Genomic DNA, 17,202 nt, shown 5'->3' on the forward strand with positions numbered 1-17,202 from the left:
GCGATCAAGGCGTCTTAGGGTCATGATCCACTGAGTGGATCTGAAAACATCCCTTCTCTGTTTTGCCATCTGGGTGCCGACAGGTCACGGAGGGACAGATGGCTGACGTGACGACCATCAAAGAAGGAAGGGTTAAGCCCAGGAAGTCATCGCCTCCGGAAGATGAATCTGACCAATTAGGACCCTCGAAATGAGATGAAAGCAGACGATGTAAACGCGCTTGTTTAAATATGTGTCCTTATTTGACTTTTCAAGCTAAGGAATAGTGTGTTGTTAATAACCGCTTGTAAACTAGTAAAAATGACCACAAACTTATTGAGCTTTACGGCGAGACGTAGTTTTTAGTTCGTTTTTTTCCACTGGTCGTTTAATTTTTATCTTTAATACTTATATCGTTTGTCCATTAAATAAACTCCAGCATTAAACCCATTCAGAATGTTATATTGAAAAAAATTAAATTAAAAAAATTAAATGTTGCCAAAATGAAGTATTGGCTTTGATAAGAGTGAACACTTCTTAAAATAAATCGCAAAATAACTATTAGACACATAAATATAATATAGACCTACTTCTTACAGGAAGCACAAAAGAAAGGAAGGAAAAATTATAATTCAGTCCTAAATACACTTCATGAATTTTAATGATTAATAATCAAAATTAAAATAGCTGCAGAAAGACAACTTCATTATAATAATTGTATCTTTTTTTTCTCTCGCCAGGCATTAGCAAGGAAGTCAAGGGATGTTGGTTTCAATCCTGGTAACCTTCATGACTGCAGATCTCAGCCTTTTTATTGGTATATTTAAAACAAAAAATACATATAAATGGTTCTAAAAGTTGATCCAAACACCTGAAGCTGAGAAGAAAACACATTTTTAGGTACTAATGAAGGGAAGATTCTGGCGACGCTGACCCCTCGAGCTCAGCCGGTTAAAGGAAGCAGAAACAAGCTTTGATTTGCAGATAAAAAAAAACACAACAAAATCTTCTTAGTGGAGTCTTATCAGTGGATGTGGATGAGAGCCCGGAGCAGGATGAGTCGATGTTTCTCTAATGTGGCAGCGATATTTAGACTTGATTCGAAGAGTTGTGCTTCAAATAAACCACACATGTAGCAGATCATTCAAACATGCTCAATAAAAAAGGGCAGGTGGGCGTGACTACTGGGCCCCCCTTGCATCCCCTTCCTTTTTTATTTTTATTTAGTCAAATATGCGAATGTTCTTAAGCACTGGTGGAGAAGGAGGGGCCTTTAGAGAAGCAATTAAACAGCCTGAGTGACAGGCGGCAGCTTTGGGGAGGAAGTGAGGGTCGAGTGTGAACGTCAGCAAATGAAAAGAGAGTGATAAAAGGATGATGAGGGAGAGAGGAGTTTAAGAAGGGGGGAGGCGGAGGGGGCTGGGATTAAAGGGCAAAAGGTCAACCATGATCACATTTTCTGATGAAACTTATAAGCAAATTAAGAAGACGACTCTTTTTTTTATAAAATTAAATGAAAAATGGTCAGTTGGCAAGCGAGAGCCAGTGATGTCATTTGTTTTGTGATGACGTCACACGCCCAGACGCATGTTCTTCCGGTGAAATGGTTCAAATATCAAATCAAATTTTTGAGTGCGATCTGCTGTACTTCCTGCTCCTCAACACACCACTTTTTTAATTTCCCTCCACGACGAGGACCACTTGTTCATTGTCCACTCAACAGTGCAATACATCGTGTGTCCACTGGGTGACGCTGTCACACACACACCATCAACCACGTGATCTTTCTGCTCTAGCAATGGCGGATGTTTTGAGTGGGAAGTGAAAGCCATGGCAGAGAAGAGCAGGACTCTTCCAGCCTGGATGTCCAAAAAAGAGGGCAAAAGGAAAGAAAAGGAGGCATTAAAGAGTTGCCAGACACGGAAAACATTGAGGTAGAAGACAATGATTGATTTAAAAACGATTAACGAAAAACAATAAAGCAGAATTGCTCCCGGTTTAAATAGAAAATGGCATACAGGAAATAAAAATATAGTAAATAAATGTTCTATATAAATGATTCCAGGTCGATTTTCTACTGCATGAACGAGAAGGAGCTGACAGAAGCTGCAGCGTCATGTCTCGCTGCCTCTCCAGATGTGGAACTCATCTCCCAACACAAGGTGGCGCCGTTTTTATAAATAAACGTTTACACACACAGAGAAAAAGAGGAGGGGAGATGTAGCTTAAAAAATGTACTGTTACTTCAGAATACTATTACTCAAGCGACAACAACGAGTAGTTGACCAAATAGTTACTTAAGTAAGAGTAAATCAGAATCATAATTGTTTGTATTGCTATTGTCGGTGAAGGGTTCCACCATATAAGGGTTTTCTTTAGTTGTGTAACATTAACAAATACAAACTTTAAACATAAATAACAATACAATTACATTTTACTTAGTGCAGAATCTGTTTAAAATGGAAATTGTGGACCGTTACAATAATTGTGTTTGGTGAAAAACCTATAGTTGAGAAACATGTTGTTTATTTGTGCATTCAATTACAAATATCAGTCAGTAGTCAATATAAATAAATAAATAAAATACTACAGTACATGAACAAAGAAACTTAAATTACACTACAAGTAACACACATTTTCTAACCTATTACTATTACTAATTATTCTTTCCACCTGGCTCTGCTGGCAGAACTAGAACAAGGCATAGGGCAGACAAAGGCCATAAAAAGTCATATTTATATAATAAAGAAACAACTTATTGACACCTTTAGATGAAACTGCATCTGCTGTTTGAGTTCCTATTGCTCCTCGCGGGTGTTTACCTTATGTCATCATGTGCCTCACTAATCTCCGTTGTTCTCACATGAAGCCTACAATGATCCTTCTTGTCGTGTAGGTTGTGGACGAGCCATCGGACCCCGAGGTGAAGAGGAGGAGGACGGACTCGTCTGGGTCGGACCCGCTGAAGAAACCTGTGACAGACACTACAGAGGAGCATTTCTCTTCTGAGCAGGACACTTATGTTTCCCAATCAGATCTGGACGTCACCAAGCTGCAAACTGTGTCTTACACAGAGATCGCAGAGCATGGCGGTGCGGCCGAAGGTCAAAGTTCAACTGCAATTCCGGGCGACATCAGCCAAAAGAGCGATGGCTGTGTTTTGGAAGAGGAGACGAGAGAGAGGGCGGAGAAGGACGATGAACTCAGATTAGTCAGGGAGATCTTTTTTAGCTGATTTAGTTTGTGAACTAGTGAAGTTTTCACTGGATCCTGAATGCAAACATTATATGTTTTTCATTTTCATTTTCAACACTCGTTGCTCAGCAGTTGCAACAAGTCAAGACAGGATGGTGTCAAGGACCGTGCAATATTATAAAGTGTCATTTTGAGAGACTTGGCTGAACTTCTGCTCATTGTTGACAGCAAAAGAATAAAAAACAGATTTCATACTTGCTTCGTAAGACCAGACTAAACATGGTCAGTTTCTTGGTCACATCTGGCTCGGGGTTTTTTTTGCGACGTGGAACTCTAAAAGAGAAATACAAATCTCTATAGTTTTAAGTCAGTCAGTCAGTAGTTAAGGTATTTTTTTTTACTCGTTTTAAGTAAAGTCTATGGAGAAAATTCCCTGCTTTAATACAAATAAATCCAATATTCATGATCAAATCGAACCTCTTCACCAGCTGCCATTACCTTTTAACAACAACACCACTCCTAGATTCAGCTGAGATGTTTTTTTAGATGACGTTTGTCAAAAATACTCAAGTCAGTCAAACTCGTCAGGTGAAAAAAAAAAAAAAAAATCGTCCTTCCTGCTGTCGCGCGCTCTTGTCGCGTCTCGGGTGCGCGCACGTCAGAGAGCGCTTGACTTGCGCTGCGACAGAACTTGTGCACATCGAGAGAAGGTTCGACTGAGACTTTTGACTCTTCTTCTGCTCGTCTCCTCCAACTCCACAGGTCAGTAACAACCTCCATATTTTCATGAAGCGCTCGTTTTTATTTATCTTGTGTTTATCCTGCGATTGTGTGTGAGGTTTAAAACTATTTTAGGGGGGCGGGGTCTCCAGGAAGAGACTTCTTTTTTTTTCCACTGAATCCAAATAAATAATCATTATTTTCAAGAGATTCTCTCTATTTTGTCTCAGTGTTTATAAACCATGTTTATAGATGAACAGTGTGTATGTTGTTAACAGCTGAAATGAGAGGTGCAGCCAAGTTTTTATTACTGAACAAATCTGTTGAAATAAAAGAAAGAGATTAGCAAACGTCCATCCACTCAGGTCACAACTTGTCTTGCATTATCCTTCATGTAGAAATAGCCTCATGAAAAACAAACACTCTTAGATATGGGCGTGAGTCTCACTGGTTGACGCAGAAATGATTTTTACGCAATATTAAAAAGGGTTTTCTTACGAGCAACAGAGAGAAAAACACATTAAAAATAAGAAAATATTATTTTGTCAACTCTTATTTTGATCCTTAAAACTTAAACAATGATTTGACCACCCATTAAAGACTCGGGTTAGTTCACACAATCTTTAAGAAGTAGAAAAATGAAAAAAAAAGAGTGGAAATATTATGTTTAAGACATGAATTATAAGATAAAAGAAAATACATGAGTATGACATCTGGAATGTCAAAAGTACCTCATACAGGCTGATACAGATGTATTATCAATTATTCAATTCGATTTAATTGTAGTTTTTTTGCTTTTTTCTTCATGTTATATCAATAAAAAGGATTTTTCTATAAGATCCCAAATACTTTAAATGTTTTTTTTAATTAATATTTACCATGTATTTGCATATAATTACACTTTTTTCCCTGAACTTCCTTCTGTACACTTTATTTTCTTAGCATCCATCTATGACTGTCCAGTGTTAATCTTCAAACTAGAAGTTTTCAAAACTGTACACAGGGACGATGAGTCAGCAGGATTGGTATGTTTAGTTAGACATTTAAAAAGAAGTATCACTTCTTTCTTTAGGCGCCTGAGAGAAGGATATGACATTATTATTATTTTTTGCTTGGTAAGCAACATGAGGATGTAATTGTAGAGGAATGTCTGGTTAAAATATTCATGGTGGCTTCAGCAATTTTAAGCGGTTGCGTGTGGACATTCTAAAAATGTTTTATGGGTCAGTAGTCATGATGAAACAGCATTTAAAGCCCCTGTGATGTCAACTCCTCAGCAGGTTCAGGATGGGACTCAAGTTCAGCAAAAGGATAGCGACTCCAGCCAGCAGTGATAAGAATGCTGCGTCCAACCCGGAGGCGACAAAACCGGGAAAAGCTGAGCCAGAGCAGCCTGTGACGGCAATGGAACCCCAGAAGCTAGTGGTGGAAGTCGGGCCGCCGGTTCCAACCGACGTCTGTCTACCCTCAGGAAATTGTGTGGTGGAAGAAAAGCCTTCAGCAGTGGCTGATGTCTCAGCTTCAACGGGTGACGCAGAAATTCCAGTCGACAAAGCTGAGGATCCGCTGGAGGAGAAACCTACTGAAGCAACACTGGAAGTTGTTCCTGAGCCGAAAGCACCGGCGATCCCTGACATCACGATCCCCTCCCCGTGCACACTCCCGGACCCCGTCGCTGTGGACGTAAATGTGGGCGCCTCTGCAGCCGGCGGAGACAAAGAAGACTGTGACGAGTCCGAAGGAAACGCGACGAGTCCATTGGAAGCCCTGAAGAAGGAAGCCAGCGACATCACCCAGGGAATAGTGACTGGAATCCTGGAGGACATCTCCAAGACAGGGAGTGATGCAGTGAGTGGCCTCCTTGAGGGTGAAGCCCAGATCCCGGGAGAAACCCCGAGCATGGACATTAACACCACCACTGAGCTGATGTGAGTCTAGAAGTAGATTCTTTTAAACGATACTAATCGCGAAACCTCCTTCTGTTTCCCCCACGGTGCCTTCATTTTACTTTTTTTTTTACAAGGGTTTATTCAGGGAACAGACCAAAACCAAATATTGATTCTCGCTCAGCACGAGTGAAGTTTGCATTAAAATACAGCTGACTTTAAACAATCATGGCAAAAAAGAGGGAACGAGGCAATAGAACCAAAAAAAAAAAAAAAGGAAAAATTATCTCTATAAACATTTCTTTATTTTGTGTAATCATTAACGCGATGATGTTGGCTTTGCTTGTGTGAATAAAACATAATTAAACAGTATATTCTATCCTAGTTTTATTTTTCCTCAATATATTCAAGCATTAAACAAAGTATTACTAAACCATAATATTGTTCTGCTACTTTTATCGCATTTTACTTCTTAAGAGTCTCAGGGGTTGTTTTTTTAACCCTGAACTTCAACTGTTTGTTCCAAGTAGTAACAGGTTATATTGGGTGAATATGAAGGGATATTTTTTTCATACCAGCCAATATAAATAAAATCCACTACATTTGTCGATCTTAAATGTTCCTCGTTAGTCTTAAGTGAGATTTGAAGGTATTTTTACTGTTTTAATTCCATCAAAAGTTGAAGCACAACATTATATAGACCTAACCTGACCTGCATCTTCACAAAACAAAATGGGGTCAACTTTAAAACCCCCAAAAATGACTGGCAGGTCATAGTCATGACACAGCAATGTTTAAATGCTTGGAAGTAGGTGTTAATTTAACTCACTTTGTGTCTAGATTTGGATCCAAAATGCAAGTCTTCAACACTCATTATCATTGTCTGTCAAAGACAATTGACCATATTTCATATGTTTATCCAGGAGTCGTTATTGTCTGATCAACAATTCCTTGTTCAAAGCGAAACATGTTTAAGTTTTAACACACATAAATGAATCTTCGACACATGGCTGCCGATTCTCTCTCTCATACACCCATCCTCAATGTAGAGTTGTTTATGACTAATTTCTTCCCTCTTTTGGTTGTGAGTCACTCAGTTTCTTGGATCTATAAACAATGTGAGCAATAAAAAGCAAAAATAAATGAAGTAACTTAAACCACACAAATCCATCAAATTCAATAAAGTACATTTTAAGTTCCAGCTCTGCTGTCGTTTTCTTTGTGTGTTAATAGAATTAATTGAATTTATGGTGGTCGTTGGTCAGTATTTAAAAAAAGATACAGTTTTGGTTTGCCAGAATACTGTGGCTTTAGGTCGTTTAAAAATATCAAACGCTCCATTAAGGAATTTTGGAAATCCAGGTCCCGATTGTGCATAACACCGAAGCTTCTCACAGTCTTGTGGGAGACAAGATGAGAGTGAGGGGGAGAAAGGGGGAGGAGTGAGCACATTCTTTCCAAAGGAAGAAAGTTTTTGGGGGGCCTGGGTCAAAAGTCTCGAGTGTGACCGTCTGAGTGCATGAGAAATCTGTTCCCTGCATGCCTCTCCCACCAAACTTCCTCTTCTATCATGCACCATGACCAGAAGACTTCATGCTCTGTAAGAAAGTGACTGTAAAATTTGATTAGTGAAAACTAATCAAGATGGACAACAGTGAACCAAAGAACTTTTTCAGAAGATAATCTTCCTGGGATTATTGCGCTGAACCACTCGCAGCCCGTTTTTTTGAAATCCATAATCTTGTTTAGCCGCCCTCCTTGAAAATATTTCCTCTTGTCGTCTGGAAAATAGATTTAGTCTCTCGGTTTTGCAAAACCGTCTGCAGTGGATGTGTGTGTGGCATTGCTCTGTGTTCAGTGACAGTTCTTCACAATAGATTGATGTCATACCAGAGCGGTCCTCCTCTGTAAACAAACCACCACTTCCCTCTCCTCGTTGATTTCTGTTTGCTGCGTTGGAAAACAAACATGTCCCGAGAGTGTGGATTTTTCAGGCAATAATCTAGGGCATCAAAAAAAAAAAGAGGCATCTGGAGTAGAACATGGAAAACCTAAACTGTGCAGTGATCGCTGTTGAAAAGAAAACATGGAACTCAATACTTGAGGTCTGTATGTCTAGTCTGGAGCTGGAGGCAGCGATAACACACTCAACATTTCCTCAAATTAAAGTTCAACATGGGTTTGAAAATAAAGTCACACAACCATCACTTTGCATACAAGTTTCCAGGCAAATCACCTCATACACACTGTCTCACATGGACACAATTTAGCCCGAACACCCCACTGACAGAACATCAAAGTAAACGTTCTTTGTTTTTTGTTATATATTTAAAAAACCCTTTCAATGTTTTTTTTTTTTTTTTTAAACAAATAGAGTTTATCCTTAAATCTTGTGTTATCTCAAGGTGAACGACATCACTGGCTTCCTGCAATAGATACCGCATACTACGTCTGAGGCCGTTCAACTTGACCCAGAGACAACACAGGGATACCTCAAATGCATTTGTTTCCGGGCCTTCAGGTCACCTTGACCCTGAGATACCATAAGGGTTAAGCACCCAAATATTAAACCTTAATGATACAAATTCCTAGTTATTGTTGTTAATTACAAAGATTTCACTGGCATTTTCATTGGTTTAAAACCTCTGCCTGCAACTTCAAGCTATAATAAAGATCCTGTAAACAATGTTTCTGACGGCTTCAAGTTCACTTTCAATTATTTAAATATTTTCGTAAGGTAATCACTCTAAAACTCATCATTTCAGAATTCACGTTCAAAAGTGTTATTATTATGTGTTATTATCATCATTATGATAATATAATTTATGATATTTTAAAATTATGATATCATCATTTAAATTCAAAGATTACAATATAAAGGTATATAAATGAGCATTTAAATATTTGAATAAAAGGTTCATAGAGTGAAGAAGTAAAATTGAATTGTACAAGTATAAAATAAATGATGTTATTTTAACATACATAAAAAATTGATATTTAAATGTGTATACAGTTATATCTTTATTTGTGTTTAATAAGAATACTTTGAGTCGTTCTGTGTATGTTTTAGTGGAGCATCAGATTCAAAATCATCCATAAACGTGTACCTTCATCTATTATTGTGTTCTATAATAAGGAAAAACAAATCAGATGTTTGAGTCAAAACGCTATTATTTCAAGGAAACATTTGGATGAATGTGTGTGATAACGAAAGTGATGTTTGGCTCTCTAAAGGACTTATTCCAGCATTCTGGGATCTCCTCAAATATGGGATGTTGATGAACTTCCTGGCGACGGCTCGTGACTTTTCTCAAATCTGACGTGTTCCTAAGGTCATGATTCTTCCCTGAAAAACCTCGTGCAGAATATTTTGAAACAAAGGAACTGCCCAGTTTAATCCTCAGTTTTGTTTCACACTCAACACGTGACGAGCTACATGTAGTGTCCACAGTCTGATTGTCCAATTGTTGTGAAACTCTTACAAACAAGGGCGGGGAAAGAACACGGATCATCACTCTTTCACAAACAACCTTAGTCAGAAATGTGGTAGAAAACAAATCAATCTTTTTAGACATCAAGTTACATACACAAGTGAATAAATAAATAAATAAATACAACTCTAGGAACAAATATGGAAGTCATTTTACAAGTATTGAAGTCTTTTTCCACACAGAGACAAACTACTTGTTTACCTTCTGCAGCTATCATGAACTGCATGTTTATACGAGAGACATTTTTCAGGTCAAAAATAGATGCGGGCGCTTAAAATATTTGTAATAAACCAGATAAAGTAAACAGCTTCTGTTAACTTTATATTACCTTGAGACATCTGTACTTGCGAGCCAGGTCAACAGTAGTTCGCCCTGGTTTGAAGGAGTATGACCTCAGGATGAGGCTCCAGGACGGGCCGTGCTTCTTCACGCCACACAGAAGGTTGCGGACCTCTTCGGGACTGAAGTCTTTGTTCTGCTAACAAATGGTTGAATAGTTGTTGAGTACATTTCCACTTGTTATAATGAAAAGAAATCTGCTCACGGAAACATTAATCTTCTCTCATTACAGACACTTCCCATTTATTTTCACAGATTTGTTCAGTGAGGTCTGAGAGGAGTCTCCATGGACAATGATGTTCATTGATGATATAGTTATTTGTTGTAAAGAAGGAGAAGGTATAAGTCTGACAGATGAAGAAGTCAAGTCCGTAGAAGGGAGACAGAATTTTTATCTGTGTATAAAATATTTGGGGGAAAAAGTCCAATAGCCGAGGTGAAGAATCAAGGGGTCAAGAGAGGTGAAGAAGAGAGTGAAGGCGGGGCGGAAAGTACTGTCATGGATGTGTGTAACTTCAATGAAAAAGTTGGGCTGGATGGTTAAAATGTGTGGTTAAGATGGTAGAAACATATTAAAACTGCAGGAACCAAGTAGAAAAGGTAGACAGTCAATGAGGTACATGGATGACGTAAAGGAGGACATGACTAAATTGTTTATTTTTAAAACTATTTTTAAACGTCATTGTCATGTCTCTGTCACAAGATGTCAGTGAGACTTGAGGAAGCTGTTACAAAATAAATGATTTCCTTTTTTTTTAATCATCTGACTATAAGATAAGTGGTTTAGAAGTGAGTGCAATCTAACAGAATTTAATTTGATTTTTTTTATTCCAAAACATTTTTGGTGTTTCAAGTTTTCTGGAGATGCCCCCCACCCACTCACTCCTATATATATCAGTTATCCCCCCCTCCCTATTTTTCATCAATATCATCTCAATCTACCCTTACTTTTTAAAAGTAACTGTTAGAAACATATGCTGCATTTAAAAAGAATCAAATGGAATGAATGCTTGACAGCAATGTGGAAGTGTTTGTCATATGAATGTGATACAGCCAGCAGAGGGAAGTAAATTTGGGTACATGAAGTTAGTTGCAACTAACTAACAACAGGTTGCATAACAGGCACAAAGGCTTACACAAGAAGGTCCGCCATGACGGAAATGTTGCTCACTGTCTTCTTCAGGAAGCCCATAGCCAACAGTTTTGCACTGATCTGAAAAAGAAAATGCACTGCTTGGCTTCAGCTTGCAGGGACGACTGCAACTCTTGGCAAGCAGAAAATTAGCTTTGCTTGGTCATGTGACATTATAGGAGAAGCAGATGGTGAGAAATGACAGTGTAACACAAATTCAGATGCTATCTCTTTAGGTAAAAAAATGGCTGCAGCTGACAAAACACTGTCGGATAACACACACACACACAGACACACACTCCGGCTGCTAAACTGTTCAATGTAACTGTGCACCCTTTAAACCAGCTTCGCTGTGAAAAGTCTGGCTGCACTTAAACATTCTTTCCGCTTTTCGGGCTGTTTTTCTGCCAGGAGGAGATTCTATCGGTTTTCCCACTAATGACATTCACACTTAAAATAACATCTATAAAAATCTGCATACCTGGAGGCAGACAAGGCCTTTTACGGGGTATCAAACCTGTTTTAGAGAGAAGATGTCATTGCTGCCAAATAAAAGTTCAGGTGTGGCTTTTTTTCATTAACGTACCCGTCCTGCTCTGAGCAGCTTCTGATCTCGTGTTCTGTTTCCGTGGAGTCAATGAAATACCTGAAAATATGTAAGCCAACAAATTTTTAGCTGTTTTTCTTGATCTTATCACTTGATCTTACCCCTTGGATTCAAAATGTTCCCACTTTGATTTTCACATAAAAACTGTTTTGAACTCAGGCCTTCGGTTGTAAAATAAATCTTAAACTAGTAGGTTTTTTTTTAAAGATGACATCTTTCAGAGACAGGAAACAGTTGTCACGCATATCAAACTTGATAACATAGATGTGTTCGTGTAACAGTATTTGTTCATTCCTTTTCTTTTGCTTATTCATGTCCTTGAGGAAATCCTGGCTTCATGGTCAGATGCGTTGGTCACTCTTGATAGGAAACAAGCTTATCTTAGTCCGGTAACAGTATTTTAATGCGCCCGGTCATCTCAAAATATTTTACCAGCTATTTCATTTTCCAAAAAATCAATTTGCTAGGAAAAAGTCCCTCGAACCTTGGATCACAAAAAGAGAAATGTATCAAATGTATGATTTATTTTTGTTCCATTAAAGCCAAACTGGTTTAAGATGTGCTTTGCTTATTTTAATTGTATTCGCCTCAAGCAAGGCAAAGTTGAAAGGTATTAAAATGTTATTAAACAGACCCATGACGTTAAACAAATGAACCATCAAGTCATATGATTTCCCAAGAAACTTTGCAAACTCAGAATGGAAGGCAAAGACACTAAAACAAAAATTTCAAAAATAAAAATTATGTAAAAGGAGGATCACATTTAAACAGTTTAAATATATATTTTTTTACTAATAGTTTTACTTATTATTTTTTAATTCAGGTATAATTGTTGATGTAATATAGATGACTGCATTTGTCTTTTATATACAGTATATCAGTTGATGATTCTTTTTAAGGGATTGCCCTTTCTTTTCTTATGCTCAATGTTTATGAGTGAGATTTGTTAATTTCTTTTTAATAAAATCCCTTTTCAGCTGTTTTTTACGCTCAACTGTTTAAACTATTTTAACCATTGTGTTACCTCTGGGTCAATTGGATCCGGATACCGTAAAACAAATTTGTTTGAGATATCCCTTGTGTTGTCACTGGGTCACCTTGAGCCTAAGATAACACTACTCTGCATCTCACTCCCTTTTGGTGAACACATTGCTGCAGTTGTGTTATCTCTGCAGGATTCTTCTATTTTTATCTTGCATGCCACAATTGGAAATTGCAAGTTTTTTGCTTTCAAAAATCTACAATGCCTTTCTTATGGTACCAAGTAGCCAACTAAACTCTCAATGACTGTGCAGGTAAGTCTGTCTAACAGCCTTTCTGCAGTGAAATGGACTGAGACTAGTATATCAACCACTTTAAAGCCCTGCTTCTTGTTAGAATAAACACTAGTGGAATTCAAGTGAAATAGAAATGCAAATGTAAAATCTGTCTGTCTGAATCCTCAGTATAGGCTAAACCATTTAAAATCTACCTGATGCCGCAGCTGACACCGTCCTCGTACTTTGAGTTTCACTGCTGCCGTCCAAATTACATCTCCTGATCAGAAGTTTGCAATGCTGAGCCCTATATTGTTCCGTGGCCTTGTGGAGAACCATGTGCATGTCACAGTTCTGAGGGCATGTCGAGAGGAGATGGGCAAACGTTCGGCTGGTTACGTTTTCGAAGCCCAAAACACATCCTGAGAAGAAAAAAATATTTACTGGATAAACCTAATGCCATGGCTGAGAATATACTTGCCTGCACATCTCATTTGACGCTGGGAACCTTTGTCCGGTTGAGGAGCCTGCTCAACAGCGCTTCCCTTCAACTCCACACCCATGCCCGCAAACTCTTTAGACAAGTCCCTTCTAAACTTTCCTGAACTTTTAAAGCCTCGTCTGAAAAATAAACGGTTGATTTTAGAACCTAAATAATTTATGTACCTGTCAAACAAACGCTCTACCTCAACGACTCAACAGGCGTTTGCGTCACTCTGCCTCCCTCTGGTGGCATTCCAAGAAGGTTGTACTCTGACAGTGTTCTCGGTTCAATGAATGGACCTGGCTCCTCATCTGCTCCCAAACTAAAGATCTCTGGCAGACGTCCAGTTGTCTCAGCACACAGGGGACTGGTTGGAGTGGGTGATTTGCCTAATTTTCCCCCCATTTTCTCGAGAGGACAACATGAGACTTGAGTAGATGTTTGGTGAATTAGCTTGTTAGTTGAAGTGACCATGCTTTCCTCCTCTTGCTCTTCGCTCTCCACCTACAGATACAAATACGTCATACTGTCAATTAGAGGACATTTTTAGGAGAATTTTAAGAGAATGAAAGTCAGACTGGTAGGCGTTTCTTCTCTAGCTGCTCAATTCGTTGGAGAAAGTCTCTGGCAGAGCTCTTGAAGACTTCCATGTTTTGCAGAGGTGTTGCCTCTTCTAGCTCCTCTGCCATGGTGGGTACACCACCCAAAGACATGGCCGCTGAGACAAAAGGGCGATAACGTTTTGGAGAAGACGATAAACTATTTCAATTTGATTAATATGACTGGAAACAGCAGTGGCGAACAACATTCTGGTTTTCTTTATGTACTTATTGTACTTTACTGTGTCAACAAATGATTTAAATTTGATTTTGTTTGACCTAGATTGATTTTACATGATAAGATTTTTCAAGATGTAAAGGAGTATGTTTAACTGTCGAATATTACTATAAATAATATTCCCTGTATCTGACTGACTTTAGATGGTAATTTAGAAGACATGGAATAAGTATTTCAGGTATTTCGATTAAAAAAAAATAATGCACTTAATTACTTTACATATCCAGACACATTTATTTCCAAGCAGACACACAAAAAAAACTTACTGGCCTGTTTGCAGGTTTGCAATATGAACGTAGCAGCTTTCCGAACCTCTTCACTAGCATCTTCTGCTAGTAATGATATCATTATTGGCAAACCACCACACTGCACCAACTGGATCTGATGTTCCTCTACAATAACGGGACATATTTTCATCATGATGCTGGAGTTTTGGAGAAAATAAGGGATGCAATATTCTTTAAATTCTCACCACACTCTTCGGTGCAATATCCCACGGTGAGTAATATTGTGAGTCTGTCCTCACAGTCAAGGTATGGGCAGACAAGAAGAGAAATGAGGCGAGGAACAACACCATACTGAGCCAAGCCTGAAGCCAGGAATGCTTTAGAATGTAAAGAAAAGAGTATTGTCAGCGATAAAAGAAAAAAGACACGGGTCACAATTACTTACGGTTGTTGGCGATACATGCAGACAGTGTTTTTGATACAATGACAGAGAGCTGGCAGGACATCAAACTTATCTCAGTCCCAGAAGCCAAACAAACCAAGGCAAGACTGAGAGTTTCCAATCCCCCTGAGGCGGAAAAAGTCTCCTGAACATGTGCTGCAATGGCAAATAAAACAATAATAATATGATTTCATTTTAGAACATTTAATAGAACACAGAAAAAATGTGGAAATAGTTATTATTGGTTTACAACTCACAGTTGTTGGCGACAGTCATCGATATGAAAGAACATAGAGGCTTGAAAACCTCTGTGCATGTGAGGGAAATCTGCTCAAGCCACATTTTCACAAAGGGGAAGACAATGAGGCATTTCTGCTGACCATGCCCTGCAAAACAACATCAAACATTTCCACATTTCAGTTGTCAAATGTATCACTTCATAAAATAGTAGCAAATAGTAGCTACCATTCTGTGGGTTGTTGATACACCCACAAAGAGCACTTGATACTGAGGCCCACAGTTGGCAAATGTGAGAAGAATCCTCTGCATTAGCAGCCTCTGTAGAGAGTGGGCAGTGTGTCCTGCAGTGACAACATTTTTTAGACATTTTCATTCTAATTGTTTTTTGTTTTAGAATTTGTTCATGTGTGGCACAAGGACACTTTGTGGTAAAATAACATCTCTTAGCGCTATATAAATAAATATTACTTACTTACTTACTTACTTACTTAGGTTGTGATTGAAATTCCTTTTATTTTCCTTAAAGCAACCAATTTAGTGTGAGAGGAAAAAATGAAAGGTCGTAAAAATACTTCTGAATAAACTTGAAATAAAGCAATATAGAAAAAAAATAAACAGTATGTATGAAATAGAAATCTGACACATCTTTGTAAAATAAAATAAAGAAAATAAGTAATAATAATAGTATTACTGTCCACAAACTAGGACATTCTTTTTTTTTTTGCAATCCTGTAAAATGAAATGTTGTTAAACGTTTAGTTATTAACTTTACCAGGTCCTTCTTAGAGTAAATAGCAAAAAGATAAGGCTCTGGTGGAGTGAAAAATGAAGGCACAGTCTTGACAGCATACAAGGTAATTATGTCGTAAATTCTATTTTGAATTTAAAAATACCTGAAGAGATCCAGCAAATTCTCAAGACAGCCTGTAGTTTGAGCTAAAGTTTGTCCAGACTCTGCAATAGTTAACAATCAGTCACAAATTAAAACCATCAAGAAAAACATAGATAGAATCGTCAAATCTCTAAATCACTCAACAAATGTATTAGAATTGAAAGATTCTTACTATTGTTGGCCACCAATATTGAAAGCAAATACACAGAAACTCTCTTCATCCTCAGAGGGAGATCCTCTTTCAGTAACCAATCCGAGAGGTCCAGAAATATCCCTTCGCTGCACAGAGACATCTTGCAGTACACTAGAATATACAGAGTTGCCAAGGTCAGTTTAAAAGCGTTAGGATAGTCTGGGGAAAAGCTTCTAAAATGTTACTCCAAGAGAATTCCAACATCATCTTAAGGCAGAAAATCTGGATCCCGATAATGTTTTGCAAAATCTCAATTTATATAAGCAAAACCCTTCAAATTAAATATGTGATGCACATGCTTCATGACACACAGAGCTGCAGTGATGAGTTCTATGAGAGTGATTTTATTTAGCCATACCACACCAGCTAAAAAAACCTGTAGACTCCATTCATCAATAAGCAGAAACACTGAATAATAAAAGGTCAGGAGTGAAGGTTTGTTATGCTTAAACATGTAAAATGGTTCAAAGTTTAAATTCTAAAGCTCTGTTCGACTATTGACCTTTTAAAATCCTTACCATGTCATAAAGTTAAACAATATTACGGTGCATCTATTTGAACTGTTCTTACACAATCCAAAACTGAACTGATGTTGAAAAACTGCCAGATAAGGGATGCAAATCTGAGATAGATAAAAAATAAACAAGTAGATGAATGTGTTGTAGACATACCGTTGGCTTCAGCTAGTGTTGCGAGGGTAAAAAGTGCTGTTTCCTTCACTTCTGAATGCACAATTGCAGATTTTGAGAGATCGTAGATGAACATCACACCTCCCATTTCTCTCAGCAAGTCAACAGTGTCCTCTGTTCCAATAACAACAACACAAATCCATCGTGATAAAAACAACAACAAATCAGGAAAGAATGCTGTGAACTAGTTATGAATAGATGTCTCCATTTATTCCTGTCAATGGGTGACAAATAAGAGTTTAAATATTACCTCTTTTTTCACAGATGGAGTGAATGGTTAGAAGAGCCTGTCTCTGTAAGTCAGGACATTTCATCTGGAACTTCACACATTCGAGCAGTAGACTGAGGTCAGTTTTAACAGCTGCCATGAAGAAAATATCACATTTGTTCATATATTTACACGCCTATTCAGTGTATTTTTATGTAAATATTTTTAAATATCACTTACAATTTCGGCTTTCATTGCAGACTGCTGTGTTTTCCATTTGTTTTGTAAGTTTCGTACTGTTAATGTAGCATGCTAATGGTACTAAAACTCAACTAGCCTGACGTCATATCAAAAATATTTTTTAATAATTATAATATTTTTTTAC

At 37.9% G+C, this 17,202-nt stretch overlaps 3 protein-coding genes across 5 annotated transcripts; 2 read left to right on the top strand and 1 right to left on the bottom strand.

Annotated features, from left to right (window-relative positions):
• The first annotated feature begins 1,792 nt into the window (after positions 1-1,792).
• LOC148073764 (uncharacterized) lies at positions 1,793-3,701 on the top strand. The gene is made up of 3 exons (XM_087797173.1): positions 1,793-1,913; positions 2,045-2,141; positions 2,876-3,701. The coding sequence occupies exons 1-3, from the start codon at positions 1,810-1,812 to the stop codon at positions 3,212-3,214; spliced, it is 540 nt and encodes a 179-aa protein (XP_087653299.1). The 5' UTR covers positions 1,793-1,809; the 3' UTR covers positions 3,215-3,701.
• A 115-nt stretch (positions 3,702-3,816) lies between these two features.
• LOC148073765 (uncharacterized) lies at positions 3,817-6,152 on the top strand. Of its 2 annotated transcripts, none has more exons than XM_087797171.1 (2): positions 3,817-3,936; positions 5,172-6,152. In XM_087797171.1, the coding sequence occupies exon 2, from the start codon at positions 5,182-5,184 to the stop codon at positions 5,824-5,826; it is 645 nt and encodes a 214-aa protein (XP_087653297.1). In that variant the 5' UTR covers positions 3,817-3,936; positions 5,172-5,181; the 3' UTR covers positions 5,827-6,152. The 2 variants fall into 2 exon arrangements, with proteins under 2 accessions (XP_087653297.1, XP_087653298.1); XM_087797172.1 differs by having other exon boundaries at positions 3,827-3,936; positions 5,175-6,152.
• Positions 6,153-9,172: 3,020 nt separating this feature from the next.
• On the bottom strand, positions 9,173-17,137 carry terb1 (telomere repeat binding bouquet formation protein 1). Of its 2 annotated transcripts, none has more exons than XM_087797821.1 (18): positions 17,058-17,137; positions 16,860-16,970; positions 16,592-16,723; positions 15,900-16,031; positions 15,729-15,789; positions 15,061-15,176; positions 14,853-14,981; positions 14,599-14,751; positions 14,399-14,530; positions 14,193-14,318; positions 13,668-13,807; positions 13,292-13,593; positions 13,087-13,226; positions 12,821-13,027; positions 11,329-11,388; positions 11,224-11,259; positions 10,747-10,823; positions 9,173-9,746 (listed from the first exon to the last, which is right to left on the bottom strand). In XM_087797821.1, exons 1-18 carry the CDS (start codon positions 17,092-17,094, stop codon positions 9,591-9,593), a joined length of 2,247 nt encoding a protein of 748 aa, XP_087653947.1. In that variant the 5' UTR covers positions 17,095-17,137; the 3' UTR covers positions 9,173-9,590. The 2 variants fall into 2 exon arrangements, with proteins under 2 accessions (XP_087653947.1, XP_087653946.1); XM_087797820.1 differs by having other exon boundaries at positions 9,173-9,749.
• Between the last annotated feature and the right edge of the window lie 65 nt (positions 17,138-17,202).

The sequence above is a fragment of the Callionymus lyra genome, chromosome 8 (genome assembly GCF_982586985.1).
Source record: "Callionymus lyra chromosome 8, fCalLyr1.hap1.1, whole genome shotgun sequence".
Classification (NCBI taxonomy): domain Eukaryota; kingdom Metazoa; phylum Chordata; class Actinopteri; order Syngnathiformes; family Callionymidae; genus Callionymus; species Callionymus lyra.

What these genes read in the sequence shown, in the direction of transcription:
- LOC148073765 (XM_087797171.1), top strand. Translation starts at nt 5,182, where the DNA reads ATGGGACTCAAGTTCAGCAAAAGGATAGCGACTCCAGCCAGCAGTGAT.
- LOC148073764 (XM_087797173.1), top strand. Translation starts at nt 1,810, where the DNA reads ATGGCAGAGAAGAGCAGGACTCTTCCAGCCTGGATGTCCAAAAAAGAG. An exon ending in CAGACACGGAAAACATTGAG is followed by an intron (nt 1,914 to 2,044) that starts GTAGAAGACAAT and finishes AAATGATTCCAG; the next exon opens with GTCGATTTTCTACTGCATGA. An exon ending in AACTCATCTCCCAACACAAG is followed by an intron (nt 2,142 to 2,875) that starts GTGGCGCCGTTT and finishes CTTGTCGTGTAG; the next exon opens with GTTGTGGACGAGCCATCGGA.
- terb1 (XM_087797820.1), bottom strand. Translation starts at nt 17,094, where the DNA reads ATGGAAAACACAGCAGTCTGCAATGAAAGCCGAAATT. An exon ending in GCAAACCTGCAAACAGGCCA is followed by an intron (nt 13,808 to 14,192) that starts GTAAGTTTTTTT and finishes CTTTTGTCTCAG; the next exon opens with CGGCCATGTCTTTGGGTGGT. An exon ending in GCGTCAAATGAGATGTGCAG is followed by an intron (nt 13,028 to 13,086) that starts GCAAGTATATTC and finishes TTTTCTTCTCAG; the next exon opens with GATGTGTTTTGGGCTTCGAA.